Raw genomic sequence first — 17,544 nt, 5'->3', positions numbered from 1 at the left:
AGCTCTGTGCTCCCGGCTCAGCTGCTCAGGAAGTCAGTTATTGAGGTGAACACAGTCATTGCACTGCTGATGACATCGCTCTGTGCACTTAGGACTTGTATGTGCTCTGCCTTGCAGGAGATAGCATCAGTGTGCCTTCACAGAGGAAATTGCCCAAGCCCAAAGCATGTGAATGAGGCGGAGGAGCTGTGCTTTCACCTCCTGCCTCGCTTTGCACTTTCTTACTGCCACATTGCTACTGCATGCAAAGCAGTAGCTCAGGTTTCACAACAACTGTTTCTCCCAAAGCATCAGCTTGCAAGAGCAGCACTAGCACTAAGCGCTGAGTGCTGACTTTCACGTTTATGTTTCATGTTATGTTTTGTTTATGTTATGATATCTCTTTCCCTGCTCTTTCTATGTTTATCCTTTGCAATTCCTGCTGACAGGATGTGGTCTTCCCCTAGCATCCAGGGCACAAATGGAAATTAATGAGGTTGCATCTTTCTCTGAGTTAGAAGACTGAAGTATTTCACTTGCTACTGGTGTGGCTGCAGTTCTGTATAACTGATCACCACTGGCTTGGCTTGATTTTAGAAGGCTTTGTCAGTCTCAGTGGCCACATCTTCACATCCATCATCTGCAGGGTTTCTTCTAATGAACACGTGGAATTCAGATACACTGCAAACTGTATATGTGAATCTACTTTATCCCTAGAGATGCAGTGATTTCCAGCACCTCCAATTCATTATGGGTTGACCCCTATGTCCCAAGAGCCCTCCTGCTTCTCCCTGTGCCTGCTGGGAGTTTTCTTGCCTGTACTTCTAAAACAACTTGACAGCACATGGCATCAGGTGAGCAAACATCTAGCTTGTGCATATTTTAATCCTCATCTCCATTTCACCCATAGGCTAATTTTGACACAAACTTTGAAGACAGAAATGCCTTTGTGACAGGAATCGCCAGATACATCGAGCAGGCAACAGTGCACTCCAGCATGGTGAGTTCCCAGGCACTGCCCAGCAATGCCACACCACAGCGGGTGCCATGCCCCAGCAACACCTCTCTGTGTTTCAGAATGAAATGCTGGAAGAAGGCCATGAGTATGCTGTGATGCTGTACACGTGGAGGAGCTGCTCAAGAGCCATTCCCCAGGTACATGTGGTTTTGTCTTCAGTGTGGTCAGTTTGGGGTGGAGGCAGAAAAAAAGCAAAGACTGAAGGGGGTAGAATGGTTGAAAACAGAAACCATAGACTCTTCAAATTGCCTTCCTCTCCCCATCAAAGTCTCAACCACTAATCCCTGCAGCAGGTAGCCACTCCAGAAGAAGCACATCCCTTTTGCTGCCCTAGCAAAGGACTCTGCTCTGCACCTTCATGTATAGAAGATGCAGCAGCTCCATCCCTGACATCTCTTAACAGTACCTCTCAGCTATATATATATTTTCTAGTTTCAGGAGGCAAAGGCAGGGAGGTAGTGGAGTCACTGTCCCTGGAGGTGTTCAAGAACCATGGAGATATGGGACATGCTTAGTGTGCATGGTGGTGATGCACTGACAGTTGGACTAGACGATCGTAGTGGTTTTTGAAACCTTAATGATTCTGTGATTGCATGAAGAAGCAATATGGCCAGCATCACATGAGAGCAGCAGGTGCTCTTGAGACATGGCAGACCTGGGCTGTCCCTGCCTTGCACAAAGCATTGGGCAGCTGGGACAGGTTTCTACGTCCCCAACTGGCGCCTGGATGTGGGGGCCCTTTCTGCTCCAAGGGGAACCCCAGAAGGATTGATGTTGTGTTAGGGTGCATGAAGGAGCTCTTTGCTATATCAGAAGCATTTCTGGAGTGAATATCTGCTTCCTTGTCAGGTCACAACCAAATGTCCTATTTTGCTGCTGATGTACCTGAACATCCCAGGCTTAATCATTCTCCCCTTCTACTGCAAGTTCTGTTTCAAATGTTTTTCAGTCCTTCTCCAACCTGAATTTTGGTGGTTCCATCCTTCAAACACCTACAAGCATGAGTAAGGTTGCCCACATTGCCCACTGAGCTGTGATTCAGACTCCAACACAAAGCTTGTCTTCTGCCACGTGAGAGCTCACTTCATCACTTCAAAAATGCAGGCTGACAACACTGCAGGCAGATGTAGCACACTTGCATTAACCCTACTGATAAAAGGGTTTGCAGGGCTTCCGTGGAGCTTGGAAAAAATATTTCTGCATGGCTGGTATTGCCTGTGTTAGCAATTCCCCAGGAAAGGTCAAATCTCAGTTCCCGCTGGTTATATTCTGCTGATGAGACCCAGCCATGGGGAGACTGCTGATGCTGATTAGTTTTTTGTTTATCTCCCATTTATATTTGCTGCTGTGCTGCTCTTGCCTTTGCTGTTCATGCTAGCAGAAGGCAGGCCATGGCTGAGCTGTTGGCAAGACAAGATGTGGGTTGTGAACTTGGGCAGGGTTTGAGTACTACGGATCATCTTCTGTTTTGGAGTTTTAGTGTCCTCTCATCCCTATTGCTCCTGTGATTTTCATGCCACCTGAAGGGGCATGAAACTTGTGGTATCGCTGCTCTCCCCAGTCCTTCTTTGCTGAACAGAGGCTAAGGGCTGTTTTGTAGTGACTCTGGCAGCTGCCCACATGTAAAGCTTGCTGATTTGTCCCCCTCACACACTGTAGATCAACTGCTGGGCTGCTAAATTTGTACCAGAGCTTTGAGCCCCATCACAACCTTTTGTCAGCAACAACTTTAAACAAAATACACCGTAGGAAGGCCCTTGGCATCCATTCCCTGACAAAGAATAACAGCAGCGGAATGCATTTTGTTGGGCAGCTGGGGATTTTCCCGAAAGTTTGGTGATGACTCCAAGTCATCATTTAAAAATGAGGTGGGTGACAACTGGATACGTCTTTCCTTAAATGTGGCTTCCTAGGACTGATAAAGGTGACTCACTTCATTGCTGCTAGCCACATCCAAGCCCAGGGATTTTTAATGGTTCTGCAAGAGAATAAAAATTATCCCAGCAGAATTAGAGCAGAGCCGCGGCATGGTGCTTTGTGTGTACAAGGGACTTTGCAACACAAAATCTTCAATAAATTCATGATAAAACATTCCCACATCATGTGGGTAATCCAGACTCTGTATTTTATGTATTCTACTGAGAAGTGCATTAGAAGATTTTGTTTCTTGGAGTCAGGATTGTGCCTGTCTATAACACATGGAGAGAATTTCATATTGGAGAAATAGCCCCTTCTGACATCACCTTTTGCCTTGAAAAAAATCTCCCTCTTGAGTCACTCCATTGTCCTCAAATGGGGACAGTGCTCAGTGTGAAACAAGCAGAAGACAGTGGCTGTAGCAAGACAGCTGTGTTAGAAGTACTAATGCTGACAATCATCATTTGTCTTTGCAGGTGAAATGTAATGAACAGCCAAACCGAGTGGAGATTTATGAGAAGACAGTAGAAGTTCTGGAGCCAGAAGTCACCAAGCTTATGAAATTCATGTATTTTCAGGTAAGCAGTCAGAGAATTGACAAAAATAATGTCTTTGGTTTGGGGTTCTTTAGCAGGGCCAGCATAGATCACTCTGCTGTTCTTCCATCTGAAGCAAAGACAAAAAGAGCTGAAGGTGCAGCTGGTGTATTCATTCTGGCCACTGTACCTGGCCAGTGTCAAACACCAAAGCTAACAGTTGCTACATTTGAGACACTTGAGAAAATAACGCACTCAGATCCCAGCAGAGCAGTGACCACAAAGCAAACAGAGCTGCTGTGGGCGAAGGGAGCACCCCATGTCACTGCTTGCATTTGCAACTGGGTTTCACTACTGCCTTTGGGTTTTGTGTCCCATGAGATCTTAATGCTCCACCTAAAGAGCTAAAGCATGATTTGACTGATCACGCTTCTCTCTGGACAGGCTGGGCAGAGGATTCAAGGCTCTCCTCCCCTCCAGCATGGAGGACATTTATTATAGGGGTCTGTAATGCTGCATCATTTCATGGTGACAACAGAGCGAGACCCTGGAGCTGCCATCCCACCAGGAGAAGGAAGGGGATGGTGGCTGTAGGGGTGGTGGTTTGCATGTGCTGACCCTGTCCCACTGCCTTCCAGCGCAAGGCTATCGAGCGGTTCTGCAGCGAGGTGAAGCGCCTGTGCCACGCTGAGCGGAGGAAGGACTTTGTCTCTGAGGCCTACCTCCTCACCCTGGGCAAGTTCATCAACATGTTTGCTGTCCTGGATGAGCTGAAGAACATGAAGTGCAGTGTCAAAAATGACCACTCAGCCTACAAAAGGTGAGGGGCAAGAAGCAGGCAGAGCAGGGCTTGAGCCTGTGCCTGGTCTGGCAGTGGGCATTTCTCACAGTGGGATCAGGCAGATATAGGGAGGCTGGAGGGCGGTTATCTGTGCTGTTGGGCTCTTTGTGAGAAAAAGACCAAGCTCCTGTGTGTTTCACTTCCCTGTTGGTAAAATGAGGAAAGGGAAAAGCTCTGCTCAAGGTGAGCTGTGAAGCTGCTGCTCTGCAGCTGCAAGTGAAGTGAGGAGGATGGGTGGTGAAAGCCTGGCACTGGGCAACAGGTGGTGATGGTGGATTTCTCCCATTCAGAGCTGCCCAGTTTCTGCGGAAGATGGCGGACCCCCAGTCCATCCAGGAGTCCCAGAACCTCTCTATGTTCCTGGCAAATCACAACCGCATCACACAGGCAAGTCCCGTTCCTCTGAACCAATTGATCCTTCCATGCTTCAGGTGCTTCAGGCTGGACTGCATCAATATCTGCCTTCTTTGTTGGGTCATTTCTGATGATTCTTGGTGACTGGCTCAGGCTGCGTAAGTCTAGTAATAATTCTCTCCATTGGGTTATCCTGGGTAGCTTTGGAGGTCTTTTTATGTCAAGACAAGGATAAAGTATAAGAAGAGCTCTCAGGAGGCTTTCTACCATAAACCTTGCTCCTATTTTTCTCCAGAAATCCATCCAGTCTCTCTGCAGCTGCATAGGGACTGCAGATCAGACACAAGGGACCTCCACACTCCACAGGCTCTACAGATTCTGCTAATTAGATAAAATATTGCACAGAGACAGGAAACAGTCAGAAGGTGTGCTTCTGTGCAGACTCTTTTTTTCATATCACTGTCTGATGCTTGGCTGCTGTCATCAATCTGAAGAGGAGAGCTCTCCTACAGAACGTGTTTCTTTATAGGTGGTACCATGAGGTCAATCTTCTATCTGTAACTCAAGAAAAGTGCAGACAGGGTTTTAGGAAACCTCATTATCTTCTTAATATTTCAAGTATGCTTCCACCTCTGGAAACATTCCTGCTCTTCCTCCGCCCTTGTGGATAAAGTGTCTCCTGTTGCTGTTTCAGTGTCTACACCAACAACTAGAGGTTATCCCTGGCTACGAGGAATTGCTGGCTGATATTGTCAACATCTGTGTGGATTACTATGAAAACAAGATGTATCTCACACCCAGTGAGAAGCATATGCTTTTAAAGGTGAGGTTTGGCTGTACTTACAGAGCTAGGCATTTGGGTAGTTCCATTTTTGACTTAGTAAAGTGAAATTCCCTTCCAAGACAATACTTGTCTTCATTTTCTTTACTTTTTTTTCTCCTTTGGGTTTACATGCATCCCTTTTCTGAAAAGCCAATATCTTATGGGCACACAGCTTGCTTAGTTAGTATGTTTGTCCTTATTGTAAGTCAGTTATTACAGTGATTACAGTCACTATTACCCTAAGAACAACATTACCATGGTATGAGTCAGCTTAGATTCTTTGAAGGATAATGTGGGTAGGTTTAATATCTATAATGATTTGCACTGAATTAAAGGGAAAAATCAATTCAGAAGAATATTTTAGATGTTTTCAATTCTCTGGGAGCAAATGCTTGCCTAAAATATGAGTGGAAAAGAATTTTGGATTGTCTTTATTTGTGAGAGAGGAGGAACAATTAAGAACCATGCATTTTTGCAAAGAAAACAGAAGCATTCCATAACGTGTACTCTACCTACCACACACATCCTTGCAAATATGTGCACATTTTATACTGTTTTCTCAGTGAGTTCCAGGTGGCACAGGATCCTGAAGTGGGTTGGCTAAGCAAACAAGAATTGCCTTTGACTTGTTAAGTTAATGAGACTTTCTGTCTTCTTCAGGTGATGGGGTTTGGCCTGTATCTTATGGATGGGAATGTCAGCAACATCTACAAACTGGATGCCAAGAAGAGAATCAACCTTAGCAAAATAGACAAATTCTTCAAGGTCAGTGACCCGTCTGGGTGAGACTGGAGACCAGTGAACTACCAACCTGTATCACTGCAGGTGCTGCCAACAAAAAAACACAGGAGTCATTTATAGTTACAAAAAAACCAACACTAAAGGATCAAGGAATTATCTAGACAGAAGGATGAGGAGTGGGATTGTCATGAATGTGAATAGGCACAGAGGAACAGCATGAGTGAAATGGGAGATGATGGCCCTTCTGTCAAGGGCTGAAGGATGGGAATGGCACAAGGAAAGTCTGTTTTGTGGACAAGGGAAAAGTATGCCAGGCCAATATCCACATCTAGCTTGGCACAGTTTTCAGGCAGGGCTGCAGTCTCCTGAAGAGCACCATGATTTTTTGGTGGGTTTACCCTGTCCCTTAGCTCACTGCTGAGCTGGCATGTTGAGGGACAAGGGACAAAGCTGGCCAGCGAACATACCACTGGCAGTCTCACCTGGTATATAAGCTGTTCCCTGTAGGAGACAAAAAGCTACTTGGGGAGCTTGTATTGGTTGCAGTTTGCAGGTGTTCAGGGAGTACCTCAAGGGGCTGAGGTTTGATGTTCCACAGGCCGTATGGAGGAAAGCATTGCCACAGGGCTGCTCAGCACAAGAAATGTTTGGGGTAACCCTGTCTGCTTCCTCCCCAAATGTGTGTATGCAAGCTGTCAGTGACATATGGAGAGTAGGGCTGACTTTGCATAGTCTTTGCCTGATTACACGACTTGCTTGAGCTCAGCACACTACAAGCATCTCCTGGGCACTGGCAGGATGAAATGACTTCTCCTGCCCTTTGGTTCTGTGCGCAGGTTGAGTGTTGGAGACTTTCCAGGTTTGGGACAGGTCAGCTCATTTTGGGATCTGGCAAGGGACAGATGTGTTGGTGAGCCTGGATGGCTGATTTCATGGAAGGCTGATGTACCTGCTGCTGCATCCTCACCTCAAGTGAGTGAGGAGCTGTTCACCCATATTTGCATCATCTCCCAGAAATGGCAAGACTCAAGCACCGCCTATAGGGAACTACAGACACCATAACCTCACAGATGGGGAGGATAATGAGGTGGCTGAATACTTCCCAGTCACCAGGGAGATGGCTGAAGAATGCAGCTTTGCAAAAGAGATTTATTGTACCACCTCTTGGAGTTTTCTGAGTTGGTTTTTTTTTCTGAGTTCACCTTTCCTAGTTTGAATCTTTGCCTCAGTTTAAACCAAGTCTTCAGCATAATCTGTAGTGTTTGGTCATCTTACTGCACTCAAGCACATCCGTGGTTGTGGTCCATCAGAGAAATGGACTGTACAGTATCTTCCACTGCATGGAATAATTTCTTCCTTTCCAGCTTTTTTCTGCAAGCTCTTCTCCAACATCTGCTGTGGTCTCACCCAATCAGTTAAGTACCACTCCAGACTATCAGATCTCAATAAGAAAAGCCGACTGCTCCTCTTACTACATCTGCTTACTGCCTTCTGATTAAATTTTTAGTGGATTGACCAGGACTTTGAGTAGCGAAAAAGAACAACCCTTTCATTTAAACTGCTTAGGAGAGTGCTACTGGGAATTCCTGATGACAGCATTGCACATCCTCCACACAAGCTAGCCTCAGAAAAGAAGTGTGTGATATAATAGGACAGTGAATTTGCCACCTTATTCTTTGATTTTTGGGGCTAGGCTTCTTCTAGGTGAAGTTGAAGCTTCACTTTTTATTGAAGAGCTGTAGAAAGCTCTTGATTGAATTTTGCTTGCATCTGAAAGCTTAGTCCAGTGGGGGCCTCTGTGAGCTTGAAACATGTTCAGTGCACTTAGAATTTATTTCTCATCAAAATCCTCCTGAGATGTACAGGGAGAGCAGAGCCATGTTGTAGTGCAGGCAGACAATGACTGTGTTTTTCTTTTTGTGGAGAAACTGTAAGACACATCACTAGCAACCACAGTGCCAAAGTAAAATCTGAGTTCCCTGGAGAAAGAGGCCACATCTCCAGCAGAGCAGAGCAGCCCCCACCTCCCCTCCCTGCCATGCTGCCAAGATACTGATGTGCCAGGTTTTATGCCTCTGTTCTCCCTGAGGTTTATGGTGGGAGGAAGTAAGCCCCAATGAGGAATATGCTTCTCTCCTTGTGGTGTAAAATGACCTTTCTCTCACAGCTGATGCTGGTTACAGCATTCTGGCAATAACCAAGCCAGTACTGGCAAGCCCATGGCTCCAAAGCACTCGCAGTGGGTGATCTTCCTTGCCCCAAGCCCTTTGTGATAGTTTTCAGTCAGTTTCTAAGTGTGAAAAGATCCCACAACCAGGTTTGAACAGCCTGGAGCTTCAGAGCCGCAGAATGCCACTTCTTCATCCCTTGCATCACCCTAGGGACTCTCTGCTGCGTTTCAACCATCTTTTGTTTTCTTTTCCAGCAGCTGCAGGTGGTTCCTTTATTCGGCGATATGCAGATAGAACTGGCCAGATACATTAAGACCAGTGCTCACTATGAGGAGAACAAATCCAAGTGAGTGCCTGCCATAATGTCTCTTGGCTTCTGTGTGTGTCCTGAAAGCTGTGGGAGCTGCATCTCCCTCCTCGGCGTGCGTGAGGTCTGTGCACAGGTACCTGTGTGTGTCCCCGGGGGCTGCACACCCAGCGTGCCTGACTCTGTGTGCACGTGTGTACCTGTGTGTCCCTGCATGGGAAGACATCTCCTCGCCAGCTCCATGGAGCCATTCCCGTGTGTGCAGGCGGGTGAGCAGGCATGGTGCGCAGTTCTGGGGTGGCCGCTGAGTGCTTGGGACGTGTGTGCCCGGAGCTGTGTGAGTGCGAGCAGCGTGTCCCTGCTCTGGAGAGATTTTAATCCGCGTTTTCCATCCCAAGGACAAAATCCTTCAGAGCGTGAACACAGCTGGGTCTATCTGTGCAGTAGCCAGGCACTGTGCCTTCTAGTTCAGGCACTGCAGGAAGGCAGCAGGAATGAGGTGAAAAGAGTGGGTCAGATGCATTACAAATGAATGAATATTGCTGGAAAAAAAGGCAGAAATTGAGTCTTTCCAGGAGCACTCAGTCACTGTGGCGTGGGATCTGCAGCACTGCATCACAGCACCGGTTCAGAGCCATCAGGAGGATTTGCAGGTGTTGCTTCAGATTCCACCACTTGTGTCCAAGCCCTAGTTGTCTCTGTAGCTTTGCACAGTGCTCAGTTATTATTAGGAGAATCACTGGTGGGTTTGGACATCCTAGGAATAGCATTTACCACTGCACATAAGCAAAGCCCGTCTGAGCTGTGTTTGCTTTCATCACTGGTTGCAGACTGGCTTTTACCACTGAGTGACCATTTACCCATGGGACCAGGTCATGCAGAAGTCAGATTTCTTCATTGTCACTGAGCAGCAGTCTAGCTGAACAGCTGTCGGGACAGGATTTATACTACAGGCTGCCTGTTTGCTTTCCCCTTCCCTGTGGAGGGTCCTGCTTTCTGCCCACTGCCTGGCTGCCCCAGGAGCACCCTCCCTGCCCTCCTGAAGGCTGGTTGAAAAGTGCGAATCAACTTTGCATGAGAAAAATGAGAGTAACATGGAAGAATTTCCCAAGCAAAATGGAAATTGTGAAAAAAAAAAAAAAAAAGAAAAAGAAATTCTATAAAATGTGAATTTAAAAAATATTTTCAAAAATTTAAATTTGAAAAGGAAGATTATCTAAAAATATACACCTTTTTTCCCCAAACCATTCAGAAAGCACATTTCAACAAAATGTGTCAGCTGCATTTCATTTTCTCATCTCAAAACCGACGTAGCTCATGGGCTGTTTACCTGTGCACAATTTAATGTCTGTCTCAAAATCTGTCTACCAGGTCTCTGTGCTGCACCTTACTAACTAACGTTTCTTCACTCACTTGCTTTCTCAGCAAATTGCATGGGGCTTCCAGCATTAACTGCCAAGTCTGTTCCATATATTCCCCATTTCTTACTAATATTGTTTTTGTCACTTTCTTTCCGTGTCTCCATGAAAATGGATTTAATTGGTGTTTTTCCTGCATGGCGTTTTGTTTCTGCACTGTGGACTAAATTGTATGTAGCAGGAAGGGCTGGGGCAGCCCTGGCAATTCCTGCTAGCCTGCCAATTGTCCGGTGGGGAACACAGGACATTGAAACGGGTAAGAGTGGAGTGATGGGACTGTGGGAGGCTGGATTCACGAGGGGTGACATGGTCCAGCACTTCCAGCACCTTCCAGCACCACAAAGGTTGGCAACAGGCGCCTACAGTTAACTGTGGGAATAGGTTTTTGTGTCTATGTCCATGTCAGAAGCAAGTTTCTCACTTCCCTTTTGTATGGCCAGTCTATACTGGAGAAGACTATCTTAAGATGGCCAGTTATTTAGTTGGAAAAAAAAAACAACCACCTAAAACCATTGTGATGATGGAAACATGTTTGTTTGCACAAATCAGTTTAGCGGAGCCATTCTGTTTCTATGTCTGTAGCCAATAAGGATCTGGGAAAAATTAGATGTTAAATTAGACTTGATTCATGCTTATTGTGACCACTTCTTCATATGACTGTGCCACTGGAAGGGGAGAACTGTCTTCCTTTTAAGAGCGCATTGCACTGTTACACGGTACATGTGGCTCAATGCAAATCTAGTTCATCTGACCATATCCTGCTCATTGTTTACACTCAGGGTTTTTCAGTGAGCTGGCAATATGACCCAGAACCAAGTAGAGCAGAAGGGATATTTTGTTGCTGGCTCCTTGCAGGGTATTTCCTTGCAGCAGAGGCATGACCTAGCCTCAGACTCAGAAAGATGTCCTCTAAAGAAATGATTATCCTTATATTTAGCAGAAAGGATGCAAATGATGATGGTGCTCTGCAATTTGTTCTTCCCTGAGAGCTTGCCTGACAGCAGCCAGGGAAGTAGTCTCCTCTGCATATGGGGGTTAAGTAACCCATAATGGAGTGCAGCCTTCAGGGTAGATGGAGCAGAGATGTTCTGGTAGAAATGTGGAGCAAGCATCCTGTCATACCCCTGAGACCACTTCTGAAAGACATTACATGCCCTAAGTGTGAGAGGGAGGATACAAGCTGACATTTGTCCTGAAGGTGGGATGTCTTGGGCACACTGAAAGGAAGAGAGCAGCTGAGTGCAAGGCTTTGTTCCTGGGGTGTCTGAGCTGAGCCCCGTGTCCTCTTCTTGAAGCCGCTGCTTTTTTGCTCAGGTGGACGTGCACTCAGAGCAGCATAAGTCCGCAGTACAACATCTGTGAGCAGATGGTCCAGATCCGAGATGACCACATTCGCTTCATCTCTGAGCTCGCTCGCTACAGCAACAGTGAGGTAAGCTCAGGGGCAGTCGCTTTAATTGAGTTCATTAGACAGACAAGGCTGGGAAAGGACAAATGTGGCATTAGTATGGTCTGCCAAGACATACAGTGAGATGGGTGAAAGGACACAAGTGGAACAAACTGCTGCTCGATCCAGCAATAAAAGAAAATGAGTTATGAAAGGTTCCTGTGGGTGCAAAATTGTGCACTGGGAGACCTACTCCAAAAGCTATTACTTTTTTGGCCAGAGCTTAGTTGAAATAAGGGGTAGAAATATTTTTGCAACTAATTGTTTATCATCAGCTGTGGATGGCAGAACACCCATGTCTTGCAGATGGGCCTTTTTTGTTGCACGGGGCCATTAGAGCTCTGAGGGAAATTCACTGTTCTCTGTTCATTACTGAATGTCAGAGCCTTTTCTGATGCAATTCTGACTGTTTTTTGCAATTGCCTGATCTTCATTGATCACTGTTAGTTCAGTGAATTGTTAGAATTCTCAGCCCTTTTGTTTTGGCATTTGTATATGCTTATTTGAACTTTAAGTCAGTAAATGCTAGAGGAGTTCAGTGGTATTAGACTACCACAGAAAAATGGGAAAGTGGAATGAAAAGGTCAGTTATTTGCTTTGAGGTTACGGGTCAAACTCATTTTTCTGTAGGAAATAAATTGATCCCTGGGTAGTAAGAGTCCTGCCAAATTACACTCCTTTTCTCAAGGGAGAATACATGCACAGCCCAGTTTTATCTTAATCATAAGATCATGGAGAATTCATTTCAGCTGGGATTTGAGAAGGAGATCTGCTGCTGCTGTTTGGCTCAACTGAAGCTGCAGCAAGTTGCTGACTCCGGCCTTGACATGATGTGATCTCCTCCAGGTGGTCACCGGCTCAGGGCTGGACAGCCAGAAGTCCGATGAAGAGTACCGGGAGCTCTTTGATCTCGCTTTACGGGGACTGCAGCTGCTGTCCAAGTGGAGTGCCCATGTCATGGAAGTGGTGAGTGCATCAATGTGTAATGTCCTCCTCTTCCTAAGTGAGTGTCAACTTGTTAGCAGGCTATGCGATATAGATTGTGAAATGATGAGGCTGTTTGCATGCACCTTACTTCAAGCCTTCAACAAACATACTAAAATCAGACAGCTGATCACTCTGAACTTCCTCTACAACAAATAGAGAAAGAAAACTTGTTCATCTCTCCCAAGAGCTGCACTGCCCTTCATATGTTCTGGGGTGTCCACATTAAGTATCGAAGGGTGCATGACAAGTCTGGGTCTTGAGCAAGTAAAACTAATTTAAATGATGATAGAAAGCCCATAGATATCAAAAGCCCAATATAACTGGCAAACCATCAAATAAACAAAACCAATATTTAATACAGTGATGTTCAAGCCAGGAAAAAGTACACATTCTGCACCCAAAGTTGTGTCAAGCAAGTATACTGATGTCCAGGGACAGAGCTCTCTTTGTCTCCAGCCTTGCTTCTTACTCACTGCAATGTTGACAGTATCTTTTTCCATTTTCCAGTACTCTTGGAAGCTGGTTCATCCCACCGATAAGTTCTGCAACAAGGACTGTCCAGGAACAGCAGAAGAGTATGAACGAGCCACCCGGTACAACTATACCAGCGAAGAGAAGTTTGCCTTTGTGGAGGTAGGTGCCATCTACTGCCTTGCTCCTTAGTGCCATGGCAGAGAGAATGGCCTGGAGATCAAGTTTTCTGCATTTTGAAGTTTTGATTTTTGCATAAAAAATGCTAAGAGTGACTAAGAGCCAGCAAGGGCTGTTTTCCTATCAGGCACAAAGAACATTTGGAACATGTGCAGTTTCCCAGGGTTAGGTGTTATTAAAGATACCAAGAGATCAAGAGTGGAAACAGATCCTACCAAGGGACAAGGTCCATTTGCAAGAAACTGGTGGTGGAAATGCTCTCCCCAGCTTGTTGTGATCCTTAAAGCATATAACACAGGAAAAAAAAAATCAGCCACCTATTTGCTGTACCTAAATTACTTGAATAGAATTTATTATAAAATTATCTGAATGTTTATGGACCTCTCCGTACAAAAGAAAAAATAGGAAGTACATCTGTTTTTAATTTTTGTTTCAGGTAATTGCTATGATCAAAGGTCTACAAGTGTTGATGGGCCGGATGGAAAGTGTCTTTAACCAAGCCATCCGCAACACTATCTATGCAGCTCTGCAGGACTTTGCCCAGGTGACGCTGCGAGAGCCACTCAGGCAGGCAGTAAGGAAGAAGAAGAATGTCCTGATCAGGTTGGTCTTTCTTGAATGTAATACAAAGCCAATGTATTTATTTGTGTAGTATGTAGTACAGGTGTACTATGTAAGTATGTAGTCCTGTACACAGCTTAATATTATACAGTCAGTCAACATACCTTGGCCAGCAATTCTTTCCATAGTGACTTTTGGACGTGACTCCCCTGCAAACAACAGTGTAACTCCCCACTCCATATACTTCTCCTGCTAATGTTCATAGCTGTGAATGTTTTTGCCTTGCAGTAAAATCAAGTTAAGCACTAATTTCCCTCTCCCTACCCATTCCAGTGTTCTTCAAGCAATTCGAAAGACAATCTGTGACTGGGAGGGAGGTCGAGAGCCACCAAATGATCCTTGCCTGAGAGGTGAAAAGGACCCCAAGGGTGGATTTGATATTAAAGTCCCACGGCGAGCGGTAGGACCATCAAGTACACAGGTATGTAAATCTATATTTCTATGGAATTAATGGCCTTACAGTCATGTAGGAATCTTCCATTCTGTAGGTTAGCAGCTCCTTTCATGGGCTCTCCAGTAATGTCTTTACCCTCATGTTACATGTTAAACATTTTTTTGATGCCTAGCTTGTTGTATAGTTCCCTAAGTCTCACTTGTTATGGGTGTGATTATTTCTATCTCAGAATGATGGTGGCCCAAAGGGTGCAGAAAGTAGAGCATAAGCCGAAGTAGAAGCAGAAGTGTTTTTTGCTGCAGAGCATCATGTTTGCGTGCAGTGGTATCTCACAGCAGAGTAGTGACTGTTAACTTCCTTCCTAAGCTCTACATGGTACGGACCATGCTGGAGTCCCTCATAGCAGACAAGAGTGGCTCCAAGAAGACTCTGAGGAGCAGCTTGGATGGGCCGATAGTTTTGGCCATTGAGGAGTTCCACAAGCAGTCGTTCTTCTTCACCCACCTTCTCAACATCAGTGGTGAGTGAAACTGTGGCAGGGGGAGATTTGAATCCAACTCTCACATTCTTGGACAGGCAAAGGTTTACCTGTAGTTTTGCTCCTCATTGATTTGCACAGAAGATTTTCCTTGATTTTTCCCAAATGTTCTACTTCTGGCTGATGCAGGCATGTTTCTAGGTAGTAATCATGATGAGAACAGGAATGAGTCAGCAATAGCAAAAGAGCCATTAGTGGTAGTTTAGTTTCTAGGAGTGGAGTTTTCTTTCCATCCTAGGATGACTTCTGAGTCCTCCCACTGGGGGATCTCTCTGTGTTGCAGAAGCGCTGCAGCAGTGCTGTGACCTGTCCCAGCTCTGGTTCCGGGAGTTCTTCCTGGAGCTGACGATGGGCCGCCGCATCCAGTTCCCCATTGAAATGTCCATGCCCTGGATCCTCACGGACCATATTCTGGAAACCAAAGAACCCTCCATGATGGAGTAAGAGATGATGGGCTGTGGTGGGCTGTGCCTTCAGTGGGGCTTGAGATTTTGATTGGTGAAGGGTAGGCTGGGGATGAACTATCTCTTTGAGAAGGGTGAAAAAATATATATATATGTTTTTTGACGTGCTACTGCATGTGTGTAATGTATGAATAACTCATTAGCAGATGCACACTGGCTGCTTCTTGACATTGGAACTTGCTCATCCATCATAAACCAGCAGTTGGGAATTGCTGCATTAGGATATCCACTCAATTTGGTGGTAGTGGTCTGCATACAGCAGTCAGACAGCATGTCAGACAGGGACATGAACCCTGGATAAAGCACTTTAAGCAATTTTTTTGTACATCTGATAAATGATCAGAGAAATTGCTGTAATGCAAGTATAATTATATTTATATTATCTTCCTCATTAAGGAAGCTTTGTTTTCCATTTTATAACCATTGGCAAGGCACTCTGGACTGAGGGCAAGACAACACTTTTTATAAGGGCAGAGAAAGAGATGGCATTGATTGAATAAGACACAGCATACACCAGATTGTTCTTGCTGCTTCCAGCAAATCAGACAGTGAGATGAGGGAACTTGAGGATCTGGAGTGAATGGAGGTAAAAGGAGTGAAAGACAGAAAAATGCCAGTTCTTGCACCGAGTGGCTGCTCTTTATGCTGATATCTCCAAGGTTAATTGAAGATATGATGTCTTCTTGTCCTCAGATACGTACTGTACCCCTTGGACCTCTATAATGACAGTGCATACTATGCCTTGACCAAGTTCAAAAAGCAGTTCCTGTACGATGAAATTGAAGCTGAAGTAAGTTCCTCTTTATTGTATGGAAAGAGCACACGGGGGTCACACTGTCTTGTTTGTCAGCCCAACCCAGCAGTTCAGTGAATCAATAATGGGCGTCTCCTGAAAAATATACTCCATCAGACTGAGATTTTCAGAAGATCAAAATATTCAGAGAGCTTACATGCTCTGTTGACAAAGGGCTTCAACTTAGCAGTGCTGTGGGACCAGGGGAAGCCAAATGCTGTCAGACACTGTGAGCCTGGAAGAGTCTGTCTGATGGGCAGAGGGTTATAAGACATCAGAGAAAAATGACAACCTGGAGATCTCTGAGAGCAAAGGATGACTGGGGTTGGGAAGATTGGGATCTGTAAGAACATGCAGAAACTATAAGCTCTGTATTGAGTTATACCAATCTTGCAAGAGTAGGAAGGAGCTACTTTGCAACGGTGATTTTCTTTTTTTTCTCCCCCAGGTGAATTTATGCTTTGATCAGTTTGTGTACAAGCTGGCAGATCAGATCTTTGCCTATTATAAAGCAATGGCTGGCAGGTAGGAGAACCCGACTGCTGCTGATGAGTGATGATATTGCGGTTAACCAAAAGGTACCCCTCAGGGAGTAGTCACTGCAGGTAGACAAGACAAGAGATTATTCTTGTCTCACCAAGCTTAGTATCCATGTCAGACCACTGTAGATAGGGAAAATAAATTAATGGTGGCAAGCGGACATGGCGAACAGTGAAATACAAATAATTGATATCCTATATAGCTGTCTGAGTACCATTTTCTGGAGCAGCAGCAGAGCAGATCAATCCTATTGAAGACATGTCCTTGCTTGACTTTTGATTGTGTACCAGGCAGATGAGTACTGGAAGCCTCCCAGCTATAGGAAGCAGGGATATTCACTTGTCCTAACCCTAGTAGAGCATCAAGACTTAAAATAGCCAAATTGATACACAGTCATAGGACATACCTCAGACTGCAGGACTTCTGCAGTTACTTGCTCCCTGATGAGGATATAAGCATTCTGTGACATTTCCTTTTAACAATTTAAAGAGCACAGATGAACTCTAATCTCCTCTCATGTCTCCAAATGTGCACAAGTCTTAGTTTAACTCTGCAAGGAGTTTTGTTTCTAGATCACAATTGGTCTTAGAAACAGAGACCACTCCACTACTTGGTACTAGTGATATCTTTCAGCACAGTCTTTTATATTTTTGGATGTTTTAGCCATAAAAGCCAAGAATGGTAGCAGCCTGGAAGTCACCATGGTGACAACTGCTGCTTTGTGACTTAGAAGTGAAAGCAAAGCAAGTGGACATTTGTTGGCATTCTGACCAAGATGAAAAGAATGAATATAGCTCTGGAAGAGATTCAGAGAGAAGATGATTGTGTGTTTGCGTTTTGCTGATGTTTGTTGCCTGTTTCAGTGTTTTGCTGGACAAACGTTTCCGGGCTGAATGCAAGAATTATGGGGTGATCATTCCATACCCACCATCAAACCGCTATGAGACACTGCTCAAGCAAAGGCATGTCCAGGTACACTGCAAGCAAGTAGTATTCATAGCTCT

At 45.2% G+C, this 17,544-nt stretch overlaps 1 protein-coding gene across 5 annotated transcripts in view; it reads left to right on the top strand.

The window, feature by feature from the left end:
• The window catches only part of CYFIP2 (cytoplasmic FMR1 interacting protein 2), a 49,832-nt gene that overhangs the window by 7,164 nt on the left and 25,124 nt on the right, over positions 1–17,544 (top strand). For 4 of the 5 annotated variants that reach the window (XM_085236485.1, XM_085236484.1, XM_010719024.4 and 1 more), the window contains exons 3-20: positions 890–979; positions 1,057–1,134; positions 3,391–3,492; positions 4,089–4,270; positions 4,582–4,678; positions 5,340–5,468; positions 6,129–6,233; positions 8,635–8,726; positions 11,420–11,537; positions 12,399–12,518; positions 13,047–13,172; positions 13,627–13,793; positions 14,085–14,232; positions 14,572–14,725; positions 15,027–15,183; positions 15,901–15,997; positions 16,449–16,525; positions 17,404–17,512. In XM_085236485.1, coding sequence (XP_085092611.1) covers positions 890–979; positions 1,057–1,134; positions 3,391–3,492; positions 4,089–4,270; positions 4,582–4,678; positions 5,340–5,468; positions 6,129–6,233; positions 8,635–8,726; positions 11,420–11,537; positions 12,399–12,518; positions 13,047–13,172; positions 13,627–13,793; positions 14,085–14,232; positions 14,572–14,725; positions 15,027–15,183; positions 15,901–15,997; positions 16,449–16,525; positions 17,404–17,512 — 2,148 coding nt within the window. The remainder of the gene's footprint in view (positions 1–889; positions 980–1,056; positions 1,135–3,390; positions 3,493–4,088; positions 4,271–4,581; positions 4,679–5,339; positions 5,469–6,128; positions 6,234–8,634; positions 8,727–11,419; positions 11,538–12,398; positions 12,519–13,046; positions 13,173–13,626; positions 13,794–14,084; positions 14,233–14,571; positions 14,726–15,026; positions 15,184–15,900; positions 15,998–16,448; positions 16,526–17,403; positions 17,513–17,544) is intronic. The other variant, XM_085236486.1, reaches the window with a different exon arrangement.

This window comes from Meleagris gallopavo, chromosome 15, assembly GCF_905368555.1.
Source record: "Meleagris gallopavo chromosome 15, MGAL_WU_HG_1.1, whole genome shotgun sequence".
Lineage (NCBI taxonomy): Eukaryota > Metazoa > Chordata > Aves > Galliformes > Phasianidae > Meleagris > Meleagris gallopavo.
Note: the sequence above shows the minus strand (reverse complement) of the source record. Positions and strands in the feature narration are given on the sequence as shown.